This window comes from Pteropus alecto, unplaced genomic scaffold, assembly GCF_000325575.1.
Source record: "Pteropus alecto unplaced genomic scaffold, ASM32557v1 scaffold398, whole genome shotgun sequence".
NCBI lineage: Eukaryota > Metazoa > Chordata > Mammalia > Chiroptera > Pteropodidae > Pteropus > Pteropus alecto.
In genome coordinates this window covers 5,386,707-5,413,761 of record NW_006442497.1, presented here as the reverse complement: position 1 = coordinate 5,413,761, position 27,055 = coordinate 5,386,707, and the positions used below count along the sequence as shown (strand labels likewise).

The window sequence follows — 27,055 nt, the reverse complement described above, 5'->3', positions numbered from 1 at the left end:
CAAATAGATCCTCATGGATTTGTACCAAGTATTGCAGGGGAGAATTAGCATTAGATACAGAGTCTGGAAAATATATTTTATAAATGCACTTGGAAATTGAAGATTATGAAAGGGGACCAGGCAAGAGAATGAAGGATCTAGGGAAAAATGACTGGTCAATAGTTATGAATCATCAACTTCAAGAGAAGGACCTTCAGACTCATCCCACGCTCTGCCTTATACCTGGAACTTTGATGTCAGGAAGCATTGCCTCTCTGGGCCCATGTGTGTGTGTTAGGGGTGGGCAAATGGGAGCATGTGATTACAGCAAGGAGATGGGGTCCACAAGAAAGAGCAGTCTGAACAGATATAATTAGTGTATCTGTTTAAAGGATTAGGTCCTATGGAGTCAGTGAAGATGCAACCATGCAACATGGAAATTATCTGTAGGTTATTCAGTGAGTGGGCAAGGACCATGTGAATTGATTATCAAGCAACAAGTGTTTGCTAAATGCCTTCTCTGTGCCCAGTTCTAATTATCCACTTGGATGGCTTCATGCAGGGGTGGTGTGGGCGAACACAATGGAAAAGCCTACATGTTTGCAAAGACTGAATGCTTCCTGAGGTGGAGAGATTGTTAAATGGGGCTTTCCTTATGAATTGTCAGTCAGTTTTCCTTCCTGCCTGATTAGACCTCTGAAGGTCTCTCCTGGCTCTCAAAATCGTTGAAACCCGGAGTCTCAACACCAACGTGCTCATCATCTCCCACTGTTTGGGAATGTGCCTTTCTTTATATGTAAAGCTGGTATGATTGCCTGATGATCAGATCTTTATTATTGAAGGAAGATCTTGGAATGGGGTAACAACTTTTTTTGTTATTTCAGTCCAAGTTGGATTCCAAACTAGGCAGTGCCAAGAGGTGTGGGAGGAGAACGGGGTGAGATGTAGTCATGCAAGAAGACCTGTGTTTACTGCATGCCACTCCCTGGTTGCCATGTGCTGGGCTGTTCACAGGGGCACGGAGACTTGACTCTGAAGGGTCCTGTCATCCTTGGACAGATGAAAACTGGGTCCTACACACAGTAGGTCCCCTGAACATTCCTGTTAAATAAAGCCTTTTCTCTCTTGCCAGCTGTGGGAACTGCCTAGCTGCACGCCCAAAGATACCCTCAGCCTGCGAAGAAACAGCTCCCATAATGAGTGAGAGTGGAGGAAGTTATTGAGTTGTCTGGCACAGGGATGGACTGTGGGGAAAATATGCCGGAAGGGGTTCTACCCCTCCACTCCAACCCCAGGCATTAACCCTTTACTAGCCATTGTGGGGACCGAGTGAGGGGTTCTGGTGATTGAGGCATCTTGGGCGGGAGATCAGGGGAAAGCAGTGTTGCAAGTAGTACGGAAATTTTTCGTTATTTTCACAGGCGGTCTGACTACTCACGTGCTCTGCCTGGATACCATATGAGACCAGCGCTAGAGTCGTTAGTGATTAGCTGTACTCTGGTCCCTGATGGTCGATCTCCTTGCTGCCCTTCTGGGCCCTGCCACAGACCCAGGGCCTCTGCTGGTGAATCCCCGGACTCCTCTGTCTCTTATTTGTCTAGACTTTCTTGCTCCCAGGTCAACTCCATGTGTTAGCAACAGCTCAACCTCCATCCCAGCCTCCCTGTGTCCCTAGCCAGCTCTAGTCTTTCATTTCTTGATATGGGTTGAACTGGTTCTTCTCCCAACAAAGATGTTGAAGTCCTAATCCCCAATACTTGTGAATGCGACCTTGGATATAGGGTCTTTGCAGACGATCGAGTTAAGATGAGGTTGTACTGAAGTGCAGTGGGCCCTGATCCAACATGTGGGGTCCTTACAAAAAGGGGATTTTGAACACAGAGACAGACACAGGGAAAATGTGAAGACACAGGGAGAACACCTTCTATGAGTCATGGCATGGCTAAGGCTACCAGAAACTAGGAGGGAGGCCTGGAACAGATACGCCCTCACGTTCTTCAGAAGGAACCAACCCTGCCAACCTTGACCTCAGACGTCTTGCCTCCAGAACTGAGATACAATACAGTTCTGTTGTTTAAGTTACCCAGTTTGTGGTATTTTAGGCACAGCCCCAGGAAACAGTACACTTTCCATGCGGCAGCCTAACATGCCACTAGTGGTCTCTTTGGATACTACGGAGCCAGTTAAGTGGTATTGTGTCCTCCACGATGCCCTGGAGAGGCACAGTCTGTCACCTGCATCTCCGTAAGGGTCAGGTAGCACTAGCAGCAGGAAGGGTGACCTGCTTTCCTGTTGCATTGTCAGTCTATCAGTAAATGTGGGGTAGATACAGGCTCTGACTTAAAATAGCTACCTGCGTCCCAGAATTCTGGTGATTCCTAGAGAACTAAGTACAGAAAGCTTTTATAGAAGCTTCAGAAGAGAGATACATAAAGCAGTTGACTTTCAGATACTTCTGATCCTTCTCTTGACTACTCTCGAGTATCCCAGAGAGGTCTTGACTGGAGGTCATGCCCACAGCTCTGCTCTTTCCTGGTTTAGTCAGTTCTTCCGTGCATCCCTAGCATCCAGAAGTCATGATTCCCCCCCAATCTCTAAAAAAGAGGATTGGGTTGATTTGGAAAGCCCTCTCAAGCTCTGTATTTCCCTCGAGGGACAGACCCTAGTGGCCATGCAGACAAGGCCCAGCTCCCTGCCACGCATTCCCTCTGTCCCTCATTCTGTTGGCTGGGGTGCCCTCTACTCCCATGATGCACTTTTGCATTTGAGTGCGGTATGTGGCGATGGGATTAGAGAGAACTTTTATTTTCTCTTTTGCTTTTCTGTGTTTTTCAACGTTTTCTCCCTGGACCTGTGTTACTTTTATAAGTAAGATATAAATTTCTCTGAAATAGAGAGGACTGGAGCTGAGCTCTAATGCTCTTTCTTGCTTCCCCTTCCCCAGCATAACAACATTCCATCCTCCTCTGCTCCTCTAAAGAAGTGGCCTTGTGTTCTGAGGTTTCTTCTGGAGCTGAGATGCACAAACCAGACTCTGAAAAGGACCTGGTCATTTTTATATGGTGTGAGGAGCATCCAAAAATGCTGGGCCACGTGATCTCTGCCACGGAAGGAGGAGTGTGCCCTCCCCTCCTCCTGCCTGCCACAGATAAAGACTTCACTTGCTTTCTGCCGCTGGTATATGTGTTGATGAGGTGGGGACACTATAGAAAAGGGTACCAAGAGGACAGCAGGGCGAAGCTGTGGGAAACAGCTCAAAGGGCCAGGAGCACACAGTGCTTTTGGACACACATCCCCACCCAACTGACTCAACTCTTGTGCACCAAGAGGGAATTCTTATTACCAGGTGTGCAAATGCAAAGTCTTCTTAGCAAGTTTTGGAACCCGAGATGAAACCCTTAAGAGGATTCTATGGCAACCTGAGTATTTGTGGTCATGGTGAGTCTCTTCTTTGCTCTCGGAGCATCTGTCCTGTTAGGTTCAGTGTTTTTTGTGTGTTTTTCCTGGATCTCTTGGGCCAACTTAAATGTTCGCTGCAGTTTTCAGCAGCATTACCTGTTTGGAGGAAATGGCATAAACACTGTGTGCTTTCACGTCAGGAGGAATTTGTGGGTTGTTTTCATTGTGTATCTTTAAAAAAAATGTAATGACCCTGCCTCCAACACCTGGAGGCAGGGTGAACTGTCTTAGAGAACTCTGCCCTTCCCTGTCTTCCTCTAGGCCCGTGGTTCTCAAGGTGGAATTCCCGGCCAGCAGCATCAACATCTCCTGGAAACTTGTTAGAAACGCGGTTTCTCAGGCCCTCCCTCGACCTCCTGAAACTCTGGGACTGGGGCCCTGTGATCTCGTTTCATCAGCCCTCCAAGTGATGCCAATGTGCTCTGAAGTATGGGGAAGCACTACTTTCTACCCACCTTGAAGACTGCCCCTGCTTGTCACATTCCAGTGTTTTCCTACATTGATGAGCCTTTCATGGTTCTTTGCAGAGAGATTTTTTTATTAATCTGCAATTTCCCAAGGAATCTTATTTCATTTAACTCTAAAATGCTACCTATTACTTCCCCATTTTGTGTGGTCTTCTCTATTCTGAGTGCCCTTTCTTGATGTTTGAGAATAGCTTATTTCACCCAGAATTTCTATACATATTTTGCGCTGTTGGTTCATGATAAGGACTTGTCCTATGTGCCTGAAGGAGCTGCTGGGGCCCTTTGTAATTCAGGGCGGGATGGCCTTCCTCCACAGCTTGGAGGCGCCTTTGTGGCTGCACCTCAGAGAGATGATTACTTATTTCTCTTTCCCAAAATAACCTTAGCTCTTTCTGACAGTTTCTTCCGTCTTGTGAAAAGCAACACTTTTAGTGATTTCGAGCATTATTTCTAAATGTAAAGTCACACCTTTTACTGGAAAATCTTCTAAATGTGGATTAGGAATGCAGAGCGATTAAAGTCCATAAATGCCGAGTTTCTCAGGAAACAAATCAGAAAGGTGGCGTATGAGTGGAAAATACCACTTCCTGGGAAGAGAAGCTTCTGAATAGTGGAGTGGTGTGATTTTTTCCATGTAGAGATTGTGGAAGACCAATTTGGAACACAATTCAGCATGTTCATAGGAATAATCCAGATGTGGATCTGGTGGCCTCGGGGCTGGCACTGGCCATTTACAGGGCAGTGTGTTTTGGTGGATGTCCAAACTACATCCTGTTGGCAGGGGCCATCCTGATATAGGGATGGAAGCCCACTGAAACTAGCTATGGAAAAGAACATTTTAGAAGGATATGGAGCATCTCATAGCCGCCCTGGCTTCAAGACTAGAAAATTAGGTGCTGAGTTGATTGTCCTGTCTTTGGGACCTCGTGAGGTCTCATGCCCACTTCTTTCTCTGGGTTTGCTTCATGCATTTTTTTTTTCTTTGTGGACTTTTTTTCTTTAGCAGCCATTTAGCAGAAAATGGTCACTGATAGTGGAAGATGCAAGTCCTGTTCTATACAGTGCTCATTGGCCCCCGTAGCAGTGGCCAAGTGGGCACACCCCTGGTACGTGGGTCTGCACAGGAAGCGCTCTGGTGTTTGGACAGTTCTTAGGGAAGGGTCTTGATTATGTGTAGTAAATAGTTCTAATTTTTTATAATGCTTTATAATTCTGATTGTGATTTTTTTCAACTCTGTTTTTCTAGAGAGTTTGGACAATCTTTACTTTTCATGATTTCTGCTTTTTGAGGTCATACTTAAAAAAGGACCCTTGCTAACAAAAGAAGGTAATATTTTCTTCTAGCACTCTTGTGGACTTTTTTTTTCTCACTCTTTAAAATCTTAATCCAGATGGAACATAATTTCAGAAAATCTGTGAGAAATGGATCTACCTTAATGTTTTTCAAATCGTTGTTCTATTGTTCCATAGCACTTACTGATGGATTGAGCCTTTTGCCATGGCCCTGAAAAGCCCCTCTTTACCATATGCTAAACCTGTCTGCTTGAGTCTGTTCCTTGTTTTACTTTTTCTGTCAATCTTTCTCTATATGCCTACACCAACACGACACAGTTTTGTCTCTCTTTCATGGGAAGTTTTCATATACTTGGTAAAACATTCAGACCGGGTGCACTATAAAAATAGTTTTTATTTTGGTGTCATTTTTAAGAATTAACCAGCATCAAATGCTTGTGTAGTCTTTTAGGAATTGTCATTGTATATACATTTTACTGAGGCCCTTTTATAAATGCACCTGAGAACCTGTGTGCACTGGTCACGTAACAGCTTGTTTTGGGCATGCTGTACATTATCAGTACTCCCAGATGTTACTTTATTCACTGGAACAGCTGCACAGAATGCCATCCTGTCAACACAGCATAATCAGTCCCTTATTGGTGGGCATTCATGGTGTTTCTCCGGAGTTTTTTATAACATCTAATGAAAAATGCTCCAGAACATACCGTTATACTTACGTCATTGTGCCCCTAGAACTGTTGTTAGGTCAAGGGGGATGTGCATTTGGGCTTTTAAAAGCTGTCTCCACACTGCCTTTCAGAGGCATTCTTAGCCTGCTTTCCAGATTTTTGCTAACTAGGGATTATCAGTCTTGAAAAATTTTATATATCCAGTGTGTAAAAAAAAAATAAAATAGTGTCTTGTTGTCATCTTAGTTTCTATTTCTCCAATTTTGAGTGAGAATGAGCATCTCTTCTTCTTTATTGGTCATTTGCAATGGTATTTCTGTGAACTACCCATGTATGTTCTTTTCCTCTTTTTATATTACGCTACTTGCTCGATTAGTAATTCATGCTATGTGAAGGGAACTGGTGCTCCATCCACTCTCCCTGGCCCTTCTCTGTCTTTCCATCCATTTATGTCTTTTTATCTACACGCACGCGCACACACACACACACATACACTCTCTTCCCTCCTCTTCCCTCCCCCCCTGCCCTATCACACACACACTCACACACACTCACTTTTTAAATTATCCACTGGCCATGTAACCGAACTTAGTTCTAATAGTTGCTTTGAGCCAAGTCTTCATTCATTCATCAAACACTTATTGACTGCCTACTGTACTCCATGCCCGGGAGGCAAGCATTCGTTTATTTGACATAGTTGCTGCTCTCAGAGTACACCTAGTAGGAGGGATGGATTTGAAAGCAAGTGTTATAGTTGAGGTAGAAAGAGGCCATCATGCTCTCCCAGTCAGTCTGTCAGCTTCCCGAGGGCAGGGTTCATGCTGTGAGCTCTCAGAGCCCCTCCCCAGACCTGGCGCCTGTTCATAGTTAGTGCTCAGAAAGTCTAAATGATGTTGATGGGGAGCACCCAGGACCATGAGGTCACCTGGACTCTCCCCATGTCCCAGCCAGGATGAGAATATCCTGTTAGTCCTGATCTGCCAGCTCTGTCTATGCCAAGCACCTGGGAACAGGATTGCATAAAACTCATCTTTCTTGTCCTAACTCTGGACTTTGTGCAAAGTCAGAGCCTTAAGATAAGGCTCTGTGAAGGAGGCGAGGTCCTGCTGGAGTACCTCGTCCTCCTCCCTGTCAGCCTGCCTGCCTCCTTATGCCCACTGCTCTCTAGAACCTCACCTGATACCTTTACCTTCTCTGCTTCTTTCAGTACAGTGCTAACTCCTGTCTTCTTAATCCTCCCCAATTCTAGGAAAGACTCTAAGGACTCAGTTATGCTAAAGTATTTATGGCAATCTACTCTAAATCCTAAGTCTTCCCCAGGAACTAAAACAGATAACAAAGCCTCACGTCAGAGCTGGGGCTCCCTGGGGGCAGATGTTGTGAACCTGATATTTATGGAAGGTTAGGGTGGAAAAGATGGGCATTTTGGGGTTACACACATCTTGCTTCTCACCTTGCCTGAGCCTAAGTCTGACCCATGCCCTGGGATTTTTGTCTCGCCTGGGTCCCTACTGGTCTGTGGCTGGTTCCTGTGCTCTTGTTACTAGTGACTCTACCAGTGTGGCCCACATCTGGTTAGTCGCTGAGACTGCTTTGTTAAAATGCTGACTTCTAGGTTCCACCCAAGACCTACTAAACTAGAATCTTCAGGTGTAAGATCTGGGAATCTGTATTTTTAACAAGTGGCCCCAATGATCCTGGTAAATAACTACATTTGTGAAACAAGACTGGAGCTCTGCCGGATACCTGTGCTTAGGTTCTGGATCCTGAGTGGTCCAGTCTTTGGTTTTGATAGTTTCCTTCTCAGCACTAATCTACAATTTTTTTAACCCCAGGACAGGGGTCATATCTGTGAACTGACATTTGGCTGCCAACATCTATTGTCTCAATGACAAGAAATCCTTTTCCTACATTGCGGTCAGCCCTCATTAACCCTCGACCCACGTTCAGGGATTCCCAGTGTGTTTGCCCAGGTCTGCACTCTGTAAGGAGGTTGGTACATCAGGGATCCTAAAGGGATTGGAGGACAGGCTTGGAGAGTTCCAGGCAGAGAACCCCTCCTCTCACTAGAATCCCCCCACTGCTCCTGGCCCTGCTCTTCTCAGACCCTTTATAAGGTCTGGAGCCAGTTCCAGAGCTTGGTTCAGGCCAATGTCAAAGGGCCAGGGTATCATCAGCCTCTGTATCATCTGTAAAATGGGTGGACGGGCCCCTGCGCAACCTAGATCACAGGATTGCATAAGGATACTCTTTGAGTTGCTATGAAATGGGAAGTTGTGGACCACCGATAGTGATGTTTCTCTGGTTAGCTAAGGGACACCCCTACAGCTCAGAAATGCTAAGAAGCATTCTAGCATCCTCTTCCCCACTGGTGCCATAGACGGAGCCCTTCCCTCCTTCTCTCTTCGGGAGATGTGCTCTGTGAAAGGAGGAATGAAAAGGAGGAATGAGGTGGGGGGTGTGGAAGTTGGGAAGCAGAAGGAAGGAAGGAAGGAATGGAGTTTTGTTTTATCATTCTTATTGTTGTTTAATGTGTTCTGAAGGCTTACTGTATGTCAGAGACTGCTGGAAGCTGTGCTTCATTGGCTATTGATCCCAGCACCATGAGGCCTCTGTATGTTATCCCCACTTTACAGTGAGGCAACTGAGGCTGAGAACCACAGCAGTTCATTTATAAGGGGTGGACCTGAGAGTCAAACATCTGTGTGACACCAGTACCTGAACTCTTAGTAAGAACTTTAGGCTGCCTCCGAATATTTGAGGGGTGTTTTAAACACCAGGGCCAGGTCTCCATTCCACTTCTTTCCTCTCTTGTGACAGCAAAGTCCTGATGTCCTTATCTCTCCTTTTCCCCAGAGCACGAGAAATCTCATTGCTTAGGGGAGTGCCTCCAGGACTGGCAGGGCTGTATCACTGTATGCTGGAAATTGGGGAGTGTTAACTACCGACTTCCCACCCCTTCTCCTCCTACTCAGGCTCGACTCCTGCCATGCATTTTTCACTGGAGACCTCAAGTCTCCAAGGCTTGGGGTCTGTGTTTGCTGAAACTTGGGGCCCAGTGGCCAAGGTGAAGTCTTTTCTAGCTGCCAGAGATGAGAGGTCTCTCAGCAACCATCCTGCTGGTGATCAGATGTGGGCAGTCCTGCAGAGCACAGTTCTTCGTTGGCAGGGCCCGCAGGCAGGGGTTTGCGAGGAGCCTTTGTGTCTTTCCATTTGCTGAGAGTTCACCTGCTCGGATCCTCCTTCCAGAGGGATCTGAGCTGTGTGTGAACAGGGTCAGGAGCAATTATGGAAGCCCCCGTGGAAGATGAATCTGGATGAAGCTCCTCAAACAAGAATCTCTTTAGTCAAGCTGTTTGTTCTTCCTCGTGTCACTAGATCATTCAGGAATCATCAGATCTGAAACCAGCATGGAGGAGTATGGCTCCAGAGCTGGGGGTGGGAGATTGTTGCCTGTGCAACCCCTTCCTTGACCCTGTCTGAGTGAGACACCCCCAGATCTCACAGCATCTCAACTCTTCGTGGAGGTGGTGCTGTCCATTCCATCTGCAGAGTTGTGAAGGCACCTGGATGGCTCCTGTCCCGCTCATGGCACTTTCTCTAGCTCCTGCTGTTCCTTCTGAAGGGGCTTTGGGAAGAGCCCAAGCTTGTCCGACCTCTGGAGGAGTGACAGACTGGATGGGAAGAGGCATCCTTCACAAATGACACATCTAGGATGCCAGAAATAAAAGCCAGTGTCTTTACCATGATCTTTAAGACCCTAGAGCATTGATTCTCAAACCTAGATGTGCACCACAGTCATCTGGAGGGCTGGTTAGAACTTCACAGGGTCCACCCTTAGGGTTACTGACTCAGGAACTCAGGAAGGGCTGAGAACTAATATTTCCAAGTTCCCAGGTGATGCTGATGCTGCTGGTCTCAGGATCCCACTGTGAGAACCACTGCCCTGGATGATTCAGTCTGGCCCTGTTACCTCTGACGACCTCTTCTTCTGCTTCTGCCTACAGCCTCTTCAGCCATGCCGTCTTCCTTGCTGTCCTTTGAAAAATGACAGACCAGTGCCTGCCTCAGAGCCGTTTTATTTTCTGTTCCCTCAGCCTGGAATTCTTTTCCCTCAGATAATGCTGGCTTGCTCCTTCACTTGCGCAGTAGCCAGCTTCCAAGATGGCCTCCAGTGCACCCACCTGCTGTTGCATATGTCCTTGTGAGTCCCTCTTACCGCCTGTCAGGATTGGTCTGTATGACCAGTAGACTCTGGCAGTGGTGATGGAGCATCCCTTCTGAGGCCAGCATCCATGTGAGTGAGCCATCTTGAAAGTGGCTCCTTCAGCCCAGTCAAGCCCTCAGATGATGCAACAGATGATGATATACTGACTGCAGCCTCATGGGAAGCCTGAACCAGTACCACCCTGCTCAGCCGCTCCCAGATCCTGACTCACTAAGTCCATGTGACATAGATGCTTGTTGATTTAAGCTGCTAAGTTTGGGGTAATTTGTGATGCAGCAATAGATAATAATAAATGTGCCTTTCTCAGTGAAGCCTTCCTTACCCACCTGACCAAAATTATATTCCTTTCTAATAATACTTTTTACTCCCTTCCCTGCTTTATTCTCTTTAGTGCATACCACCATCTAATCTATTTTGCTTATTTATTACCTGTCTCCTGGCATGACTTTCTCCCTCCACCTCCATTAGAAAAACTTTAAATTTTCATTCGTCAAGAATTTTCTATATCGATATTCAAAAATAGAATAGCATCATGACTATTGTAAGGTAAGCTGAAGGAGGAAGATGGAGTTTAACCTGTCAGAGTCTCTGCAGTGTCCCCAGTGCCCAGAACAGTGCTGGACACAGAGTAGACCCTCAAATATAATAAGTAAAGATACATCAATATGTAAAATGATATGTTAATAATATAATCAAGAATATAATTTTGTTATCTTAAATACCATTATATTTAGATTATAAATACATAGATTATAAATACAGCATGACCAGTGGTGTTTATGATAAATGTTAATATAATAATGTTAATATTCAGGGTAGTTCTCAAATAGACAGTGGTATATAGATTAAAACAGCACAATTTGGCTGCAGCTCCCAGAACCCCAGCACAGAGCTCAGAGGTATTGGTGTGGCCAGCACGTGGTGGTCTTTGCTGTTGGACTGAGTCCCAGCTCTGCTTACTCTTACCAAGGTTTCAGTTTCTTCCATTGAATAATAGAAATGATAGCACCCATTTCATAGGTATTTTGTGACCACTGAGGGAGACTTGGGGGGATTTGGGGTGGGCAAGGCACAAATGGATGTTCAGAGTGTAGTGGTTTCTCTTCTGCCGAGAGCCCATGGTTGGAGGTCAAATTTCATTTAATTTTAAGAAAGGGTCGGGGAAATGTCCTATAGCCAGAGACACGTAACAGGGAGGTGATTGCAAAGCCAGGGGCCAAGGAAAGACTGGTGCATCAGAGGAGACCAGAGCCCCTTCTTCTGAGTGTTCCAAAGGAGAGCTTAGTGGGACTTCCAGACACTGACCGGCTCCCATGTCTTGCTGCCCAACTCCCGGACCCTGGCAAGGGGGTCTCCTGTCATTCTCCTGGGACTCACCTTCCTGGTTGGGGTAGAGGACATGGCCAAGCAGAGCAGGGTGGCAATCCAGCTTCCAAATGAAGGACAATGGCTGGAGAAAGGGGCAGCGGGGCTGCCATCTATTTGTCTAGGAAAACCTGAGTGGAGTCTAGCAGACCCTCCTGGTGAAGAAAACAGGGGACATGAGAGACTCCACAATTGGGGCCAGCATCAAACAAGGGAAAAGGAGAAACAGATGAGTGGAGCACAGAGTTAGAAGCATGAAGGGGGAGTATAAAGAGAGGCAATGAAGAGGGGACTTCAGGAATCTCAGATTCTGGCCAGGACAGGAAAGCCCAGTTCCCTCTGGATTGGTACCTGTGGTTATTTCAGCTGACAGCCACTGGGGGCAGCAGAGAGCCTCCACACAGTCAAGGAAATGGACCAATCAGGAGCAGGAATCCACTGGTGGGTGGGTGGTGGTGATTAGGGGAGTGTGAGATGGAGCCAAGATTTACAGGTGGGCCCTAGAGAAATCAGCATGACCAGTGGCCTAGGTCCAAGGGCTCCTTTCGGCTTTCCCACTGGAATCCAGTACCTCTAGTCCAAGCAGGATGCAGTCTTAAGGGGAAATGAAGTCTAGAGTGACTTTAAAATTAATAACTCCTACTTCATTTACTGTTTTATTATTAATATTACTATTGTTATTATTGTCTTAATAATATTGTCTAATCTGTGGTCTGAAACCCAGATTTACATCGCTTACCACCCTTCAATAGTTTTGTTCTGCGCCGGGCAGCCACTGTAATCCACTGATAGAGAAATTAAAATTTCTGGCTTGTAGTGTCAATGGCTAGAATAGCACCCTCCCTCAGTCTGGTTTGATCCACTATCAGTTCATTTGTGTGTGTTTGGCTTCCTTGGTTTCAAGAGAAGTCTGAACTCAGTTGGAGTTACTTTTAGGGAAAAAAAAAAACATGTTTTCTCATAAATTGGGTTGGATGGGCAGAGGCTCTCTGAGAGTACATCTCAATTCTTCCACTTTGTCCTCACTGCGCCCTCAGAGCCTTTGGGACCTGCATGGCAGCAACTCCGTTAGGAGTCTGGATAGTCACCTAGAATGACCTAGAACCCCAAGGGTGGAACTCCAGAGAATGCAAAAGTGGGTGTGTGGAGGCCTCTATCCAGAGTAACATGAGCCCCAGGCTGCCACTTCAGTTTTGCTTTGGCTTGGTCAAGGGGCCTGGTGTGCTATAACTAGATTAGCAAGTCTTTTATTGGAAAGACCTGGAAATGGCTTCCTCCCTATGGGTCGTATGGTCATCTGGGTGATTTTTCCTGCTACTAGTGAGATCACGCAGCCAGAGCCCCAGTGGCTCTCTGCAGATAGCTGCCTGGCCTGGCTCTATTCCTTCCCCAGGCTCTCTGTGGCTTTGTTTTGGATTGGTCAGAGCTGGCCAAGATTGGGCGATGGGCAGGGATGAATCCTTCAGGCAGCTGCACTGTCCCCTGCTGGAACCCTCCTGGAGGTTGTATAGAGAGATACAGTACTTATGAGGAAAAAGGACTCCAGCTCCTGGGGGACCTGTGAATGACCCAGACCAGTAAGTGCAGGGAAATTTTAGAAGCTGAGCTCCCAGCAGACTTCCACAAGTTCCAAGATGGCGGAAAGAGTTGCTGGTTATTCTTTCGATGTAAGGTCAGTGGCATCAGCCACCAAAGGGGTGAAAGCAATACCACAAAGGACATGGTTCTCTGGGGGTACTCTCTTGCTTTCAGGAGAATGAAGCTGTTTGTTTATCCCTGGAGAGTGAAGGGCACATCAGATGAGGATCTACATTGTGCCATTACAATGTCCATCCCTCCATTTTCCTGTCCGTCCAGGCATCCATCCATGAAGTGAGGTGCTGTGTTTGAAAGCAGGAGCCAGCCACAGAACTGGCCCTCAAGGAGATAAGATGTTAAGACTAAAATCAGCACTGAGAGGTGGAACAAAATGCCGATTCCCTGGAAGGAACTAGGTGGAATGTGTGTGTCTGGGGGCCTCTTAGCTCAGGCTCTCAGACAAATCTGAGACAGACTTATGTGCAGGAGAATGGTCTTGGGAGCAGCCCCTCAGTGAAGGGAAGGAAGCAGTATTGCAGTGCAGTCATAAGAAATGACTTGGCCAGCCACATGGGCAGCTCTGAGCTGGATTGCCCTTTGAAATTGTTTGACTTGAGGCAAGGGGATTGGTAGGCCTTTATCTCCACCTTGTCCCCACCCCCCATCCCACATTGACTACCCATTTGGATGTGCATCACTTCCCATTCTCCTACCTCAGGCATAACCTTGGGCAAGACAGCTCCCTTTGGTTGAAGGCAGTGCTCTAAGAAGGAGTCTGCTGTCAACTTCTGCAGCTGGGGACATCTGGGTGATGTACTATAGCATCCACTCTAGAGAGTTTGGGGGTTTGACAGCAAGAGAGAAAAGCAATCTAGCATGAAGGTATGATGGAAGGGGCAATTTAGTTGAGATTCGACTAATATACGAGATCCTGACATCCAGGTATGGTAGGGGTGAGTGAACAACTATAGCAAAGGTGTGTTTTAAGACCAGCAGGTGGAGTTAACTGGTCTGAAGTAATGTCAGTAGGAAGTCAGTCTGGACAGACAGGGGTGCCTTGCTGGAGCACCTTGCTAGGCATTGAGAGTCCTACAAAGTATCTTCTGTATGCCATGTTGGAAATGAGCCAGCAAGGGATTTTTGCTGGTGAGTGACCTACGGGAGAGCGGGGCTCCAGGGTGAGCATTTTGCCAGCTGTGTGTGGACTGATTTTAAGTGGGAAGACACAAGAGGCAAGGAGACCACTTAGGAGTAAGATGGAGAAGAGGCAGGGAGGTGAGGAATGTGATAGAGGAGGTTGCCTCCAGGCTCCAGGAACTGATTGAATGTGGGTGGTTGGAACTTGGGGAGGAGCCATTGAGACCATGGAGGTTGTGTCCCAGGAGTTCCACGGGGCTGGGTTAGAAAGGGGAAGGTGAGCTGGACTCTGTGCGGGCGGGGGTGACAATGTGGCCTCTGAGTGGGGCTGAGGGAGCGGACAGAGAGAGGCCTCTTTAGAAGGTGGCAGAGGCTGTATGGTGTGTCTGCTTCCTGCGGCAGCCTGCCTCTCTTTTTATGAAGGCTGTTTTCTTATCTGAGTTCCACCATTTTCTTCATCCAGCCTGGCTTATCTGTTTGTTTTATTTAACTCTGATAAAGCACTTACTGTGTGCCCATGTCATCCTAAGCATTTTATACATGTCCACCCATTTAATGATCTTATAACCCTATTTATCCCCATTTTACAGTTAAAAAAAAAAAAAAACTAAAATACAGAGTCAGATGACTCCCAAAGTCAGCTTATGAGCAGCAGGGCCTAGAATGCTTTCCACAGCCCTTGGGCTCCGAGCAGCAGTGGTCTTCATGGTAGATTCTCTCAGTCCTGGTGTCCGACTGTCAGCCAGCCACATCCTTCCTCCCTCAGGAGGTCACTGAGCCTGTTTTTCTGCTCACTCCTCATGAAAGACCTCACTGCTCCCTTTCTTGGTCACTGCTGTGACCTTACATGCTGTGTCCCTTACTTGCCCTCCATTCTGTTTTCTCTCCCTTAAGACACCAGGGACCATATTACCACCCAGCTCCTAGAGCCGTTAAGCTCCTTAAACACAAACAATGGGTCTTAAGGTTTTAAGACCACACTGATCAAAGCTGGAGGGCAGGAGTATTGGGACCTAGAAGACCAGTTAGCCCAACTCCTTCCTTTTAGATGAGGAATTGGGAGGACCAGAGAGGTAGAGTGACTTGCCCAGGGCTGCACAGCAAATTAATTGAGAGAAGCCATTGAAAGGGTTTTGCTTGTTTTTAATATTTGAGACAATTGAAGTTTCAGTAATAGAATTTTTCAATTACTGTTATAGTCATACATTGGATTAACTTTAAAAATAACTTTATGCTAAGAGCTTGTATATGGGCTTTTGGCCTGAAAACGATGACTGCCTTGGGTGGATGCCATTTTTTATCTCATTTACAGAGGAAGAAACTGAGGCGCTGATTGGACAATTAGCTTGGCTAAGGTTACACTGGAAGTAAGAGGCAGAGCTGGGGTTCAAACCCAGGTAGTCTGGCTCCAGACTTGCAGCCGTTAATAGATTTTAACCTTAGTACTGTCTGGCCTCTTTAATGATTCTGGAAAGATATAGAAGTTGTTATGTGAAAAGAATATACAATATGATTTTGTTTTGTTTTAAGGATGTATATCTGCCTAGAAAACAAGTTGACATGTAGGTATCAGTGTTGGTAGTAGGGACTTCGAGTTGTGGGATTACGGGCGATCCTTTCTTCTTCTTTGTGCTTTTCTACATCATCGAATTATATATAGTGAGAAAATATTATTATTTTCATCACAAGATAATTTTATGAGAAGTCTCTGCTCATAGCGGTGAAATGGGTAAAGTAGTGTTTGGGGGATGATAATATATCTGCAGTATTAGCTTTATTTCTGGCTGGACCATGTAGCTGGGCATTGGAGGTGGCCAGTCAGATGCAGCAGTTATGATTCAAACAAGACATAGAGCTGTAGAACCGGGAAGGACTTTGGAATTCACCCCATTTAGAAGAGGACCATGTCTCTGTATGACCCCTGGGTCAGTGCTCCTTCCTCTGTGCTTTGGGGATTCAGGTGACAATGGCATTTGGGGAGAAATACCTACTTGGCAGCTAGGGTTCCTGGAGGTCCATGAGTTGGCAGCCTCAGGGGATAAGAGAAGGAGGGGCACTAGGGGAAGGTTTTAGAGCAGCGGTCTCCAACATTTTTGACACAAGGGACCGCTGCTCCTTTGAGAATCTGATGCCTGATGATCTGAGGTGTAGCTGAGGTGGAGATGCTAGTGCTGGGGAGTGGCTGCAAATACAGATGAAGCTTTGCTTGCTTGTTAACCCGTCACCTCCTGCTGTGCAGCCCAGTTCCTAGCAGGCCACGGACCACTACCTGTCCATGGCCTGGGGATTGGGGATCCCTGTTTTAGAGGGTCCCAGCCAGAAGGCCACCTGCTTCTGGTGTGGAGATGGGTCCCCAGTAAAGAGAAGTTCTGTCATCATGGGAGGTGGGAAGAGTGTGAGAGCAGAATGCAGGCTCCTGCTTCCTGGGGTTAGGGAGGAAGGTGAGTGGCCAAGACAATTTTTCCAGCTCTGACCATCTAGTTCTGCTCTGTGACCTTCTGAGGTTCTACCCTATGAAATTCTGAAAGTGATTTTGTTTTTTCTTTGACCAGAGACCACCTGGGAGCGTCCCAGCAGTTCTCCTGGGATTCCAGCCAGCCCTGGCCCTCACAGGAGCTCTCTGCCTCCAACAGGTACTGTCTACACTAGGACAGCCAGCAGGAGCCACACACACTTCCATTGGAAAGGCCCGGACTCTGGATCCTGGGATCTAAAACCTGATTGGCAATCTTATGGACCAAACCTGGGAGGGTTCTGGAGGGGTAGGAGTTCCTGTAAGCCTGTTGCCCTGCAGGATGGTATCTCCCTGGTAGAGCTAGCAACAACCTGGTGGCTCAGCCTCACTCTTGCTCAGGTGCTTAGAGAAGTCAGCTGGGTAAGGTGAGGCCTTAGAGCTCTTACCTGTCTGCCTGTGCAGGGACCCAGAGGCAGGGCAGAACTGTTCTACATGGGTCCCAAAGGCATTGAGGTGTAGAAGTTAAAGGGAGATAGATTTTTATAGAGCAGCTTTCAAACAGAACATTCTGGAAAGGAAATGAGATTCCTTGTGAGGGTATGAGTTTTCTGTCTGCAAAGGTAATCGAGGGGAGGGGAGGTGATCAAGGTAGATATTCCTGTAATAGGTGAGAAGTTTGTTACTCTTAGGGGACATTGAGTTCTGAGTTCCCAGAAAGTAAGTTGTGAGTCACACAAATAGGGAGAACAGCTTCTGACTTCTCATGGTTTAGGCCGTGTTTTAAATGTCATCTCCTCTGAGAAGCCTTCCCTGACCACTCAATTTAGAGCCCTTGCCCATGACTCTGGATCCCAGCAGCATGCTGTTTCATTGCCCTTTGGAGTACTTCTTCCTGTTGGCTGTCGCTCTCCATGCTAGACTGTATACTCCTGAGGGTGGGGACCTGGTCTCTATTTTTCTTTTATGGAATCCTCAGACCCCAAACAGCCTGGCCTCACTGGTGACTGAATTCATGACTGTCTCTGTAGTCACATGGTACGTAAACCTCATTTGTTGGTGTTCAACCTGTAGTTGTCAACCTGGGTGGTTGTGGTTATAACCTAGTATTTAAATGTGAATAGCTTTCAAAATGTGCTGATGGTTGTAGCTGGACAGAGGAGGGAAGGTACCTAGGAGGGGAGGGCAGAAGCAGCAGCGACATCCACAGCTTATGTGGATGGGAGAGGAGCTGAGAACCTCCTTAACCTTCATGGAACACAAAGTCATCAGAGGTTTAATAGTTTACCTAATGCATCTCAGGTAACCAAAGGAAGAGCTAAAATAATAAGTAATAAGATAATAAGTATTAAGAAATTAAAACTAACTAACCAGACTCTTAAACCCTGGATCGGAGAAGGGAGGGCAGGCACAGCGAGAGAGGGTCAGACTCCCACTTTTCATAGCAGGAGTCTTTAGACATTCTCTACCACTGGTACATTAAGAAATCAAAATACAATCAAAGGACATATTTAGGGATATGAAGATTCCCAGAGCAGAACTCAAAACTGAATTGGTGGAAAAACCAACCTTAACTGAGGCATGAGAAAGGGGACGAGTGGGTGTTTCTTACTGAAAGTTCTTCTAGGCTTTTAGTTTTTAAAAATTTGTATATCTTTACTTATTTTTTTAAAAAAGGAACTCTTTGTGAGAGTAGAAAATAGGGCATTTTCTCTCACCTTCCTAGGGATCGAGTGAGTGCTACATTATCAGACAAGCCCCAGGAATGGACCCATTCAGCCTTCCTACCTGTTGTATGACAATAGGCCCCACTGCCTTCTCTTTTGTTGTTGTTTTCGTGGGTTTTTTTTTTTGTTTTTTTTTTAACAGTAGGAATGCCAGCATGTCTTTTCTGGCTATAGAGGTCCACAAAGCAGGACAGGACAGGGGCATAGGGAAGGGAGGCTGGCACATGTGGAGATGACAGGTACAAACAGCCATAGCGTGCTGTGTGGAGCTGGTCAGGAGTTTGCCCTCTGAGTCAGTGGAGTCACCCTCCAAAGCCCACTCTCCTTGGCAACATCCTCAGGCAGCATCCTGTCTCTTCTCCACTGTTTGTGGGTACCCTCCCCCAGAAAGAGGGCTCAAAGGAGCTGGGTCAGACCCCTGGCCTGATGTCTAGGCATGACAGATTTCTGCCTTCACCCGACAAGCACAGGAAGAGCCCTATCTGCCCAGCACTGAGCTGGGTGCTGGGGCTCCCAGAGGGCACTGGAAAGGTGGGGAGATGGGTGGAGAGGGTCACATCCACTGATGAGAACTGGCAAGGTGGCCAAGGTGTTAGAGTGGGCACTGACTGTCCCTCCTCTGCCCCTGTGCTGTGGGCCTAGGGTACCTGTTTCCTAAGTCTATGGGAGCCTAGATCTGTTAAGTTCTCTACTGAAAAGGACTTTGTAGTCAAATACAGTTGGAAACCTCGTAACCCGCTCTGCTCCCCTTTGGAGAGTCAACGTGCACATCAACATTCTGAAGGCTCAGAGAAGGCCTGAAATGAAGACACCTGTCTCATTTGGTGCTTCTGCCTTTTTGTTTGTTTGCAACACAAATACAGCAGACCCACCCCCCCCACCCCCATATCCATGGGGATATGCTTCAATACGCCCAATGGATACCCAAGACCACAGATAGTATCGAACCCTATAAATACTATGGTTTTCATTACACATATATACGTATGATAAAGTCGAATTTATAAATTAAGCACAGTGAGAGACTAACAATAACTAATAATAAAATAGAAAAGCTATAACAATATACTGTAATAAAAGTTATGTGAATGTGGCATCTTTAAGTACAATAAGAGTTATTTGAACACAAGCTCTGTAGTACTGAGGCAGTCAATCTGATAAGTGGCTAATGGACATCTTATCCAGCATGGAGATGCTGGGCAAAGGGATGATTCACGTCCTGGGTGGGATGGAGCAGACAGCGTGAGGTTTCATCGTGCTCCTCAGAACGGCATGCCATTTAAAACTTATGGACTATTTCTGGAATTTTCCATTTGATATTTGTGGACCCTGGTTGACCTCAGGTAACTGAAACCACAGAAAGTGAAACTGCGGGTCGGGGGCTACTGTACATACTTGTTAAGCTTCTGTGGCTCTAGTGCAGTGGTTCTCAGCTCTGGGGTGATTTTGCCTACCAGGGGACATTTGGCAGTGTCTCATTTTTGGCAGTTATGACTGTGGGGTGCTACAGGCATTTAGTGGGTAGAGGCCAGGAATGCTGCTAATGTCCTATAATGCTCCGGAGAGCACAGCCCTCACCAGAAGGCAGTATCCAGCCCCAAATGGTAGTAGTGCCAAGGTTGAGCATTTCTGTTCTAGGGTAACTCATAAACAGCACTACTCAGGGGTCACTGGGTGAAGGACCATAGCTCATTGGCATGAAAAGCAGCAGTTAAACCTGCAGAACCCTAGTTCTTTGATTCTAAGACCCACCTTTTGACTTTTCCCCACATTTTAATGTCTTGGAAATCAGACACATCCTGCAGTCAGTGGTGCATCCCAGTTTAACTGGAAGCATCTCTTTTTCTTTCTTAGTGTTGCTTAAAATAAGGGTGCCTCTAACAGTCAGTGACATCTTAGATTTGTGAAATTATACTTGGTTAGACTGGGGCCTTGGGCACCTCACTTCTCCTTGCCAGGCCTCACTTTGCCTATTCATAAATTGAGGACCTGGAGAAAGATCATGGCTGAGGTCCTGTCCATCCCTCCACAGTTTGTGATTCGTGTTGCTCTCTATACAGGGGCATGAACACACATCAACTCTCCATCCACCCTCTGTGATGGAAGGGAAGAGAACCCACCAGTGAGTCTAAAGCAGCATCTGGGATATTTTGATATCTTTCCTACTTTTTGAACCTAAACTTCATAAGTGAAGAATGAAATAATAGCCACATTGGTATTTCTCTGTAGAGGGGGACACTAGGTTGTTTTCCAGCTAGTCTCTCATTCAGTTTTACAAGCAGCTTTCAGGATATTGAATTTTATTGTTGTGGGGAGAAATAGACTCAATGAGGACATGAGTTCACTTCAAAGCTTTACCATCCTCATCCTCCCGCTCCTAGGGTTGTTGACTCCTCTCCTGGAGACCACCCAGCCCTGGACCTCAGCCCCTTTTGTTAGGCTTGTGCTTCTGCAAAGCAATAGTAATGAAGTTTCAAACCTTTTTATTCAAAAAGTATGCCGGATGCTGTTCTCAGTACATAGGGTATAGCCACAGACAAGCCAGACCTGTGTGGTCCCTGCTCCCTGAACCTTCATTCTGGTGGGGGAGTTGGACAGATAAGCACACATGAATATGTCGGATTTTCCTTGTGTGTTCTAATGCAGAGAATTAAAATAGGGCAGAGGGACAGAGTGGGCTGGGGTGTCAGGGAAGGTCTCAGTGAGGAAGTGACTGTTCAGGTCAGTGTATGTGTATGAGATTCTAGGGAGTGACCTTGGCATGTGTGAGAACAGAAACTGGGTCAGTGTGGCCAGAGGATGGGGGACAAGAAGGAGAGTGGTAGGTGATGAGGTGGGAGTTGGTTGACGGAGCCTGCCAGGCTTCCCAATGGGATTTCATTCCGAGCACGATGGTCAGTGTAGGAGTAAAAGTGAAATTCAGCAGAGATGTCTTGTCTTCTGAAAAGCTGCCTCCTTGAAGCAGCAAGGTAGCCAGTGGCTCTGTCAGGACTGCTCTGGGTCAACTGTGATAAGGGATGGCATCGTCACCAGCAAGGCAGGTGGGAGGTGGGGACAGTGTGGAAAACTCAGCTGCATTTATTGACCACAGACATCCCATATGGTTGCTCCTGAAGAAGAACTTGGAAAACCAGGTCAGGAAGAATGTCAGTGGGAACCACAAATGAACTCAGCCAAGCCAAGCTGAGGCAGCTTCTTCAGGGAAGCAAGAGGGCCAGGAAAGCCATGGGCCTCGGTTTCACTTTTAAGCTGTAGCTTCATGAGCTTCTGGAGAGGGTTTGAAGGTCCACCCACCCATGGACAGGGCTGTCTTTTTCTTCTTTGTGCAAGTTTGTCAGGTGCCAGAAGCACAGCCAGCCAGGTTGCCAGCTGGGAAGAGATCTGGGGTCTTGCCTTGCCCAGTGCTCCTACAAATCGGATTTTGCTTTTTGAATGTTAGATGCTAGTGGGCTCAGCGGTGGCCTGGGACTTTCCCTGCTGGCTTCCTTTATCGCCAGAGTTGTGGGAGCAGTGTTTATTTGGTGACTTTACTAGAGGCATTGACTGCCAGGCCTCCTGGGTGAGGTCGGCATTAGTAAAGTTTAAACCCAAACAGAATACCTAAGGTGCTATTCAGTAACTGCTGCAAATATTAAAAATCATCTTTAGACTGGTTTAATATGCAGTGTGGAAGTAATGATTTATAGAGAGAGAAATAGCAACAGGCAGAGGGAAAGAAAATGTGAGTGAAAATGAGGTTCTGGGAGTTTCCTATGTGAGTCACTGCGTAGAATGAATGACTGTATAGAGTGGCGCTGCCTAGTACAGCTTTCTATGATCATGGACATGTTCTATATCTATACTGTCCGATATGGCAGCAACTATCCACAAACTGTTCGTGGATACTGGAGATGTTACTCGTGTTCCTGAGGAACTGATTTAATTTGGCTTAATTTAATAACTTTTGGGGGAATAATTTTAGATTCACAGAAACATTGTGAAGACAGTACAGAGAGTTCTTGTATACCCTTTACTCAGTTCTGTCGATGTTAACATCCTACATAACCATGGTACATTTTCAAAACTAAGAAATGAAAGTGGCTCCTGACTATTAATGAAAACTAGATTTCATTTGATTTCACCAATTTTTTCAGGTGTTTTTTTTTTTTTTTTTCTTTTTTCTGTTCTAGGATCCAATCCTGGATATCACATTTCATTTAGATTTTGTATCACATTGCATTTCGATTTTATTTAAGTTTAATTTTTTATCATTTAAATAGCCACTCTTGGCTAGTGGCTACCTTATCAGACAAGACAGGTGTGGAGAGTGAATGCCTTTCTCAGCTTCTGGGCCTGGGATGTATGTTGAGCCCACATTTGTGGTTTTTTTTAAGGATAGAGGAAATCTTTTATTGAGTTGCCCATGGAGGGAGGGTTTTTTTCTGGGAACCTAGTTCAAGTTCTGGCCTTTTCCTGACTTGGCGCTGGAGCCCACTGAGGGATCGTCCTCAGGTAAGCAACCTGCCTCCAGCAGCCGCAGAGAAGCCAGATAGATCAAAGTGAGTGGGAGAGTTCCAATGCAGAGCAGGGAGAGCCTGCCTGTGAGCCTGTGGAGCCAGCCGGGAGTGTGTGCAAACAGATAGTGTGTTTGTTTCTCCTGAGCAGAAGTCCCCTGGGATGGGGCATCAGAACCCAGGGCCTCAGCTGCACCACACTTTCTTCTCCAGATGAAGAAGCCCTGAACAGCTATCTTCTCTGATGCAGGACCAAAGTGGGACCTTGGCTTATTGCAGAATTAGCAAGTTGCCAGGTCCAGAGAGACATCCATGGCCCTCACCAATGACTTCAGGGAAGGCCATGACACCTCCTGTTGGAAGGGGCTTACATGTTCCTTTAGAAACTGATCTTGTCACCAAGGCACTAGAGGACCTTACTATGGCCTGTTTAACCTTTGATGGCTTGAAGAAAGGTTTTCAACTATTCACAGTCCCCTGGACAAAAGTATTGTGAGTTCTGTTTTGGGGGATACAGTTTATATCATAGACAACCGGGAGAGACAGTGAGGACCAGGTGGCCAGCTAGCTATTTCCAGACCAGGAGGCTATAAATGTAAAACTGCTCCTCTAAAAAGACCAGGGTAGAGGTTACATACTCCTAAGAAGTTGAGTGTGATGCTGGAAGTTGCTCTTCCAGGGTGGTGGTGGGAAGTCACTAGGCAGTGACTATATCTTCAGGGATGCTGAGCACAAAACTGGCTTGTGTTTGCGTGACTTCTTCCAAAACCTGCCTCCCTACAGCCAGCGCTGTGATTCTCAAAGTGAGTTCCATGGTATTCCTGAGTATTCTGCCCCAAACAGATCTGATGTCCCTATAAGCGTAGGAATACTGCAAACTGTTGCTTTGTTTGAGACCCACAGAGCCCATCAGCATTATTTTAAAAGGCCTACTGTAAACAAACCAATTTAAATCTGAATAATGGGGGACATTTGTCCCAAATTCTTTGGACGCTTGACTTTCACTGCTTATCATTATAATAAACATCCTGCAGAATCAGTGTTGTGTGTCACCGACCTAGGGAGACATTGCATTCCACCCACTGAACACGCAGTGGTGGGAGGGAGGGAGAAAGGAGGAAGGGCGGTGGGTAAGGATTTCAGGAACAAGGCCTCTGGGCGCCCAGTTGTCTTAACATTGAGGAAAGAAGTTCCTGTGTTTGTTCCAGAGAGAGGGGAGATGCAGCCAGACTTATAGGAGGCAGGAGGGGCGCGTCCAGGGCTGATGTTCTTGTTTGGAAAAGTAGTTTACTCTTTGGGGTTCTTCAGGGAGCAGGGACCTGGACAGCAGGGCTTGGAAGATGGAACTTTCTGTGGGGGGATTGGAACTGGGAGGTGGAAGCTCAGCTACTGGGAAGGTGAATTCTGGGCGGCAGAGTCACTTCAAGAGCTCTTCTCTGCTGCTTGATGTCTCTCTACAGCTCTTCCTATGCTGCTGCTTTCCTGTTTTCCTCTCCCCTAGCCTCCGAAGACCTCCTTCTCCTCCTTTCGACCCAAATACCTGTCCCCTCCTCTCATACACATATCCCAGGCCCTTTCTCTGCCCATCTGTGTAACTTCCCAAAAAGAGAAATGAAATGAGTGCATGAGTGTTTATATTTGTATCTGAAGTTACTAAAGTTACAAGATAGAATTTTTTGTTCCCTTTTCTTATCTTAAAAAACAGCTGAATTTGGCTTTTTACGTTTTTTTCTTATATCCCCAAACTGAATTATGTTTCTTATAGTTATGAGTACTCCTTGATCAATTTCATTTTATTTTATTTTTCCCTGGATGCCTGAGGCCTCAGGAGCACCCACTTCTGGCCTCATCTGTTTTGTATCTAACCCTTGGTAAGCTGGGAGCACAGAGGACTGGGAATGCCAATTTTTAAGAATGCTTGTGGGTGACCATAACTGTTTAGACCTCCACTGATCACTTTTCTGAATGTGTCTGGCACCGAGAGTGAAATGCAGGAAGACAGGGTGTCAGAAGAGAGCTGCTGTGTGGGGAGAAATGGTTGAATGGAAAATTATTTTTTCTTCTCCAGTAATTGTTTTGACATGAGCAGTAATTAGCCAACAGCTGACAGACCAGAACTGAAGTGAGAACAAGAGAGTGGATTAGGGGCAAAATGCCCCTGCATTAGGCAGGTTCTGGCTGCCGTTAGCGTGGCAGGCTGTGAGCCTGGGGGATGCTGGAAGCAGAAGAAAGAGAGTGGTGTATTGAGGGAGCACATTTGAAGTGCTGTGAAGGGAGTGAGAAGGGGTCCCTTGGTTTACAGGGACCCGACACCGTCAAAGATAGCGACTGATTCTAAACTAAGCCCTACTCAGGTAAGAGCTTACATATTTTATTTTCATAATCAAACTGAATTGTGGTTCTGTTTTTTCTTGTCGTTGATAGATTTTAGGATGAGGGTAATGTTGACTTTGTTAAACTGGGAAACTTAACCACATGTTTCTATGCTATGGTACAGTTCGTGCCTAGGAATTTGTTGAGAGTTTAAATAAACTTGCCCATACAACCATCTGGGTCCAGTGCCTTTTAGAGAGAGGCCATTTTTCAAAGTTTTTACTCATTTTGGTGTTTCTAAGTGTCCTTTGAAACAACTTTGATAATTTGAACCTTACGGAAAGTTTCGTATCTATTAGCTTAGAATTATAAATCATATGCTGTTACATTTTTAAAATCTCTGCTATGTTGGTTGTACTTATGTTTTCTTATTCTCAATTCTGAGCATTCATGTTCTCTTTCACTCTCAAATTACACAGGCTGGTCTGCCTTTTTTATTGTTGTGATTCCTACTGCCCCCGCCCCCCGCCGCCCACACACAGAACCAGCCAAGGTTGCTAATGTTATCCTGTCTCCTAACTCATTAATTTCTCTCGAGATACACACACACACACGTACACACACATGTACACACACGTACACATATGTGTGTATGTGTTTGTATACATACATATATGTGTGTATATACTTATATACACACATATATGTATATGTATGTGTGTGTGTGTGTGTGTATTATGTTTTCTTTTGGTTTATTTTATTGCCTTTAGAAATTTTTTTCTGAATTCTTAAATGTTTGGTTTATTTTTTATTTCCCCTTGGCTTTGGTAATGGAATAATTAAGGCTATAGATTTTCCTCAAATATAATTTGTCCCATTTTTGATATGTTCTTCCTCATTATCATCTAAATATTATGTAATTATTGTTTAAAATCTCTCTTTGGCCTGAGATTATTTAAGATGGCACTTCTTAAATTTCCAAGCATTTGGGAGTTGTAGGGGTCGGGGGACTTTATGTATTTGTTCTTTTACTATTAATGTCTACTTTTATTGCTTTCTGGTCAAATGTGTCTTGTGTTATACATGCCTTTTACAATTTAGTGATTCTTTATTTGTGGCTTAAACATGCCCAACTTTTTTTTTTTTTTTTAATGTTCCATGGCTTCTTGGCCAAAGATATTATCTTTGTTTGTAGAGTATCATGTTTCATACATCTAGTTCAATCAGCGACCGAGATTTTCCACATGCTTACTTTTGTCTGCTAATCGGTCATAGACTGAAAGCGGCGTATTCAGATTTTCTGCTATTCTCTTTAGATTCTCCAGTGTTTGTGTTTTTCCGATTTCAGTGCTATGCTGCTTGATAAGTAAAATTTCTCAAACGTTATGCCTTCATGGTGGGTTATATTTAACATCAGTCTAATGTCCTTACTGGTACAGCGTATGCCGATAGGAGCAGGTTGCCCTTGCCCTCCCCCGCAACTTTGGCATGGCATTCTCCAAAGCTCTTGGAATCCTGTCCCACCACCCTTTTTACCTGGGGGACTCATGGGTAGTGTCAGCATTTGAGCAGTTGCCTGAGTGGGGCGAGTGTAGACCAAGACTATAGTCGGCCTCACAGAGTTAGTTGTATCTGTTGCTCCACAGGACACTGGCCGGGGGGCCAGCTCTGTGCCCTGTATTCTGTTGTACTGGTGTGTCTGTGCCCACCCTTCATCCAGAGCACTGGCCCAACCTTGCAGATCAGGGAGCAGTCCAGGTGCCCGCAGGAATTTACTGAGTGTGACTCTGCTCACAGGTGGCCCTGGATGTTTCACTGCAAACAGTGAAGGATGGGGGTCACCCCACGGCATGACAAAAGGTTCTCCATGGGGCAGCCTTCATCACCCATTCC

At 46.0% G+C, this 27,055-nt stretch overlaps 1 protein-coding gene across 1 annotated transcript in view; it reads left to right on the top strand.

Annotated features, from left to right (window-relative positions):
* The window catches only part of GAS7 (growth arrest specific 7), a 202,123-nt gene that overhangs the window by 129,416 nt on the left and 45,652 nt on the right, over positions 1–27,055 (top strand). Inside the window, exon 3 of the mRNA XM_025040188.1 lies at positions 16,730–16,810. Coding sequence (XP_024895956.1) covers positions 16,730–16,810 — 81 coding nt within the window. The remainder of the gene's footprint in view (positions 1–16,729; positions 16,811–27,055) is intronic.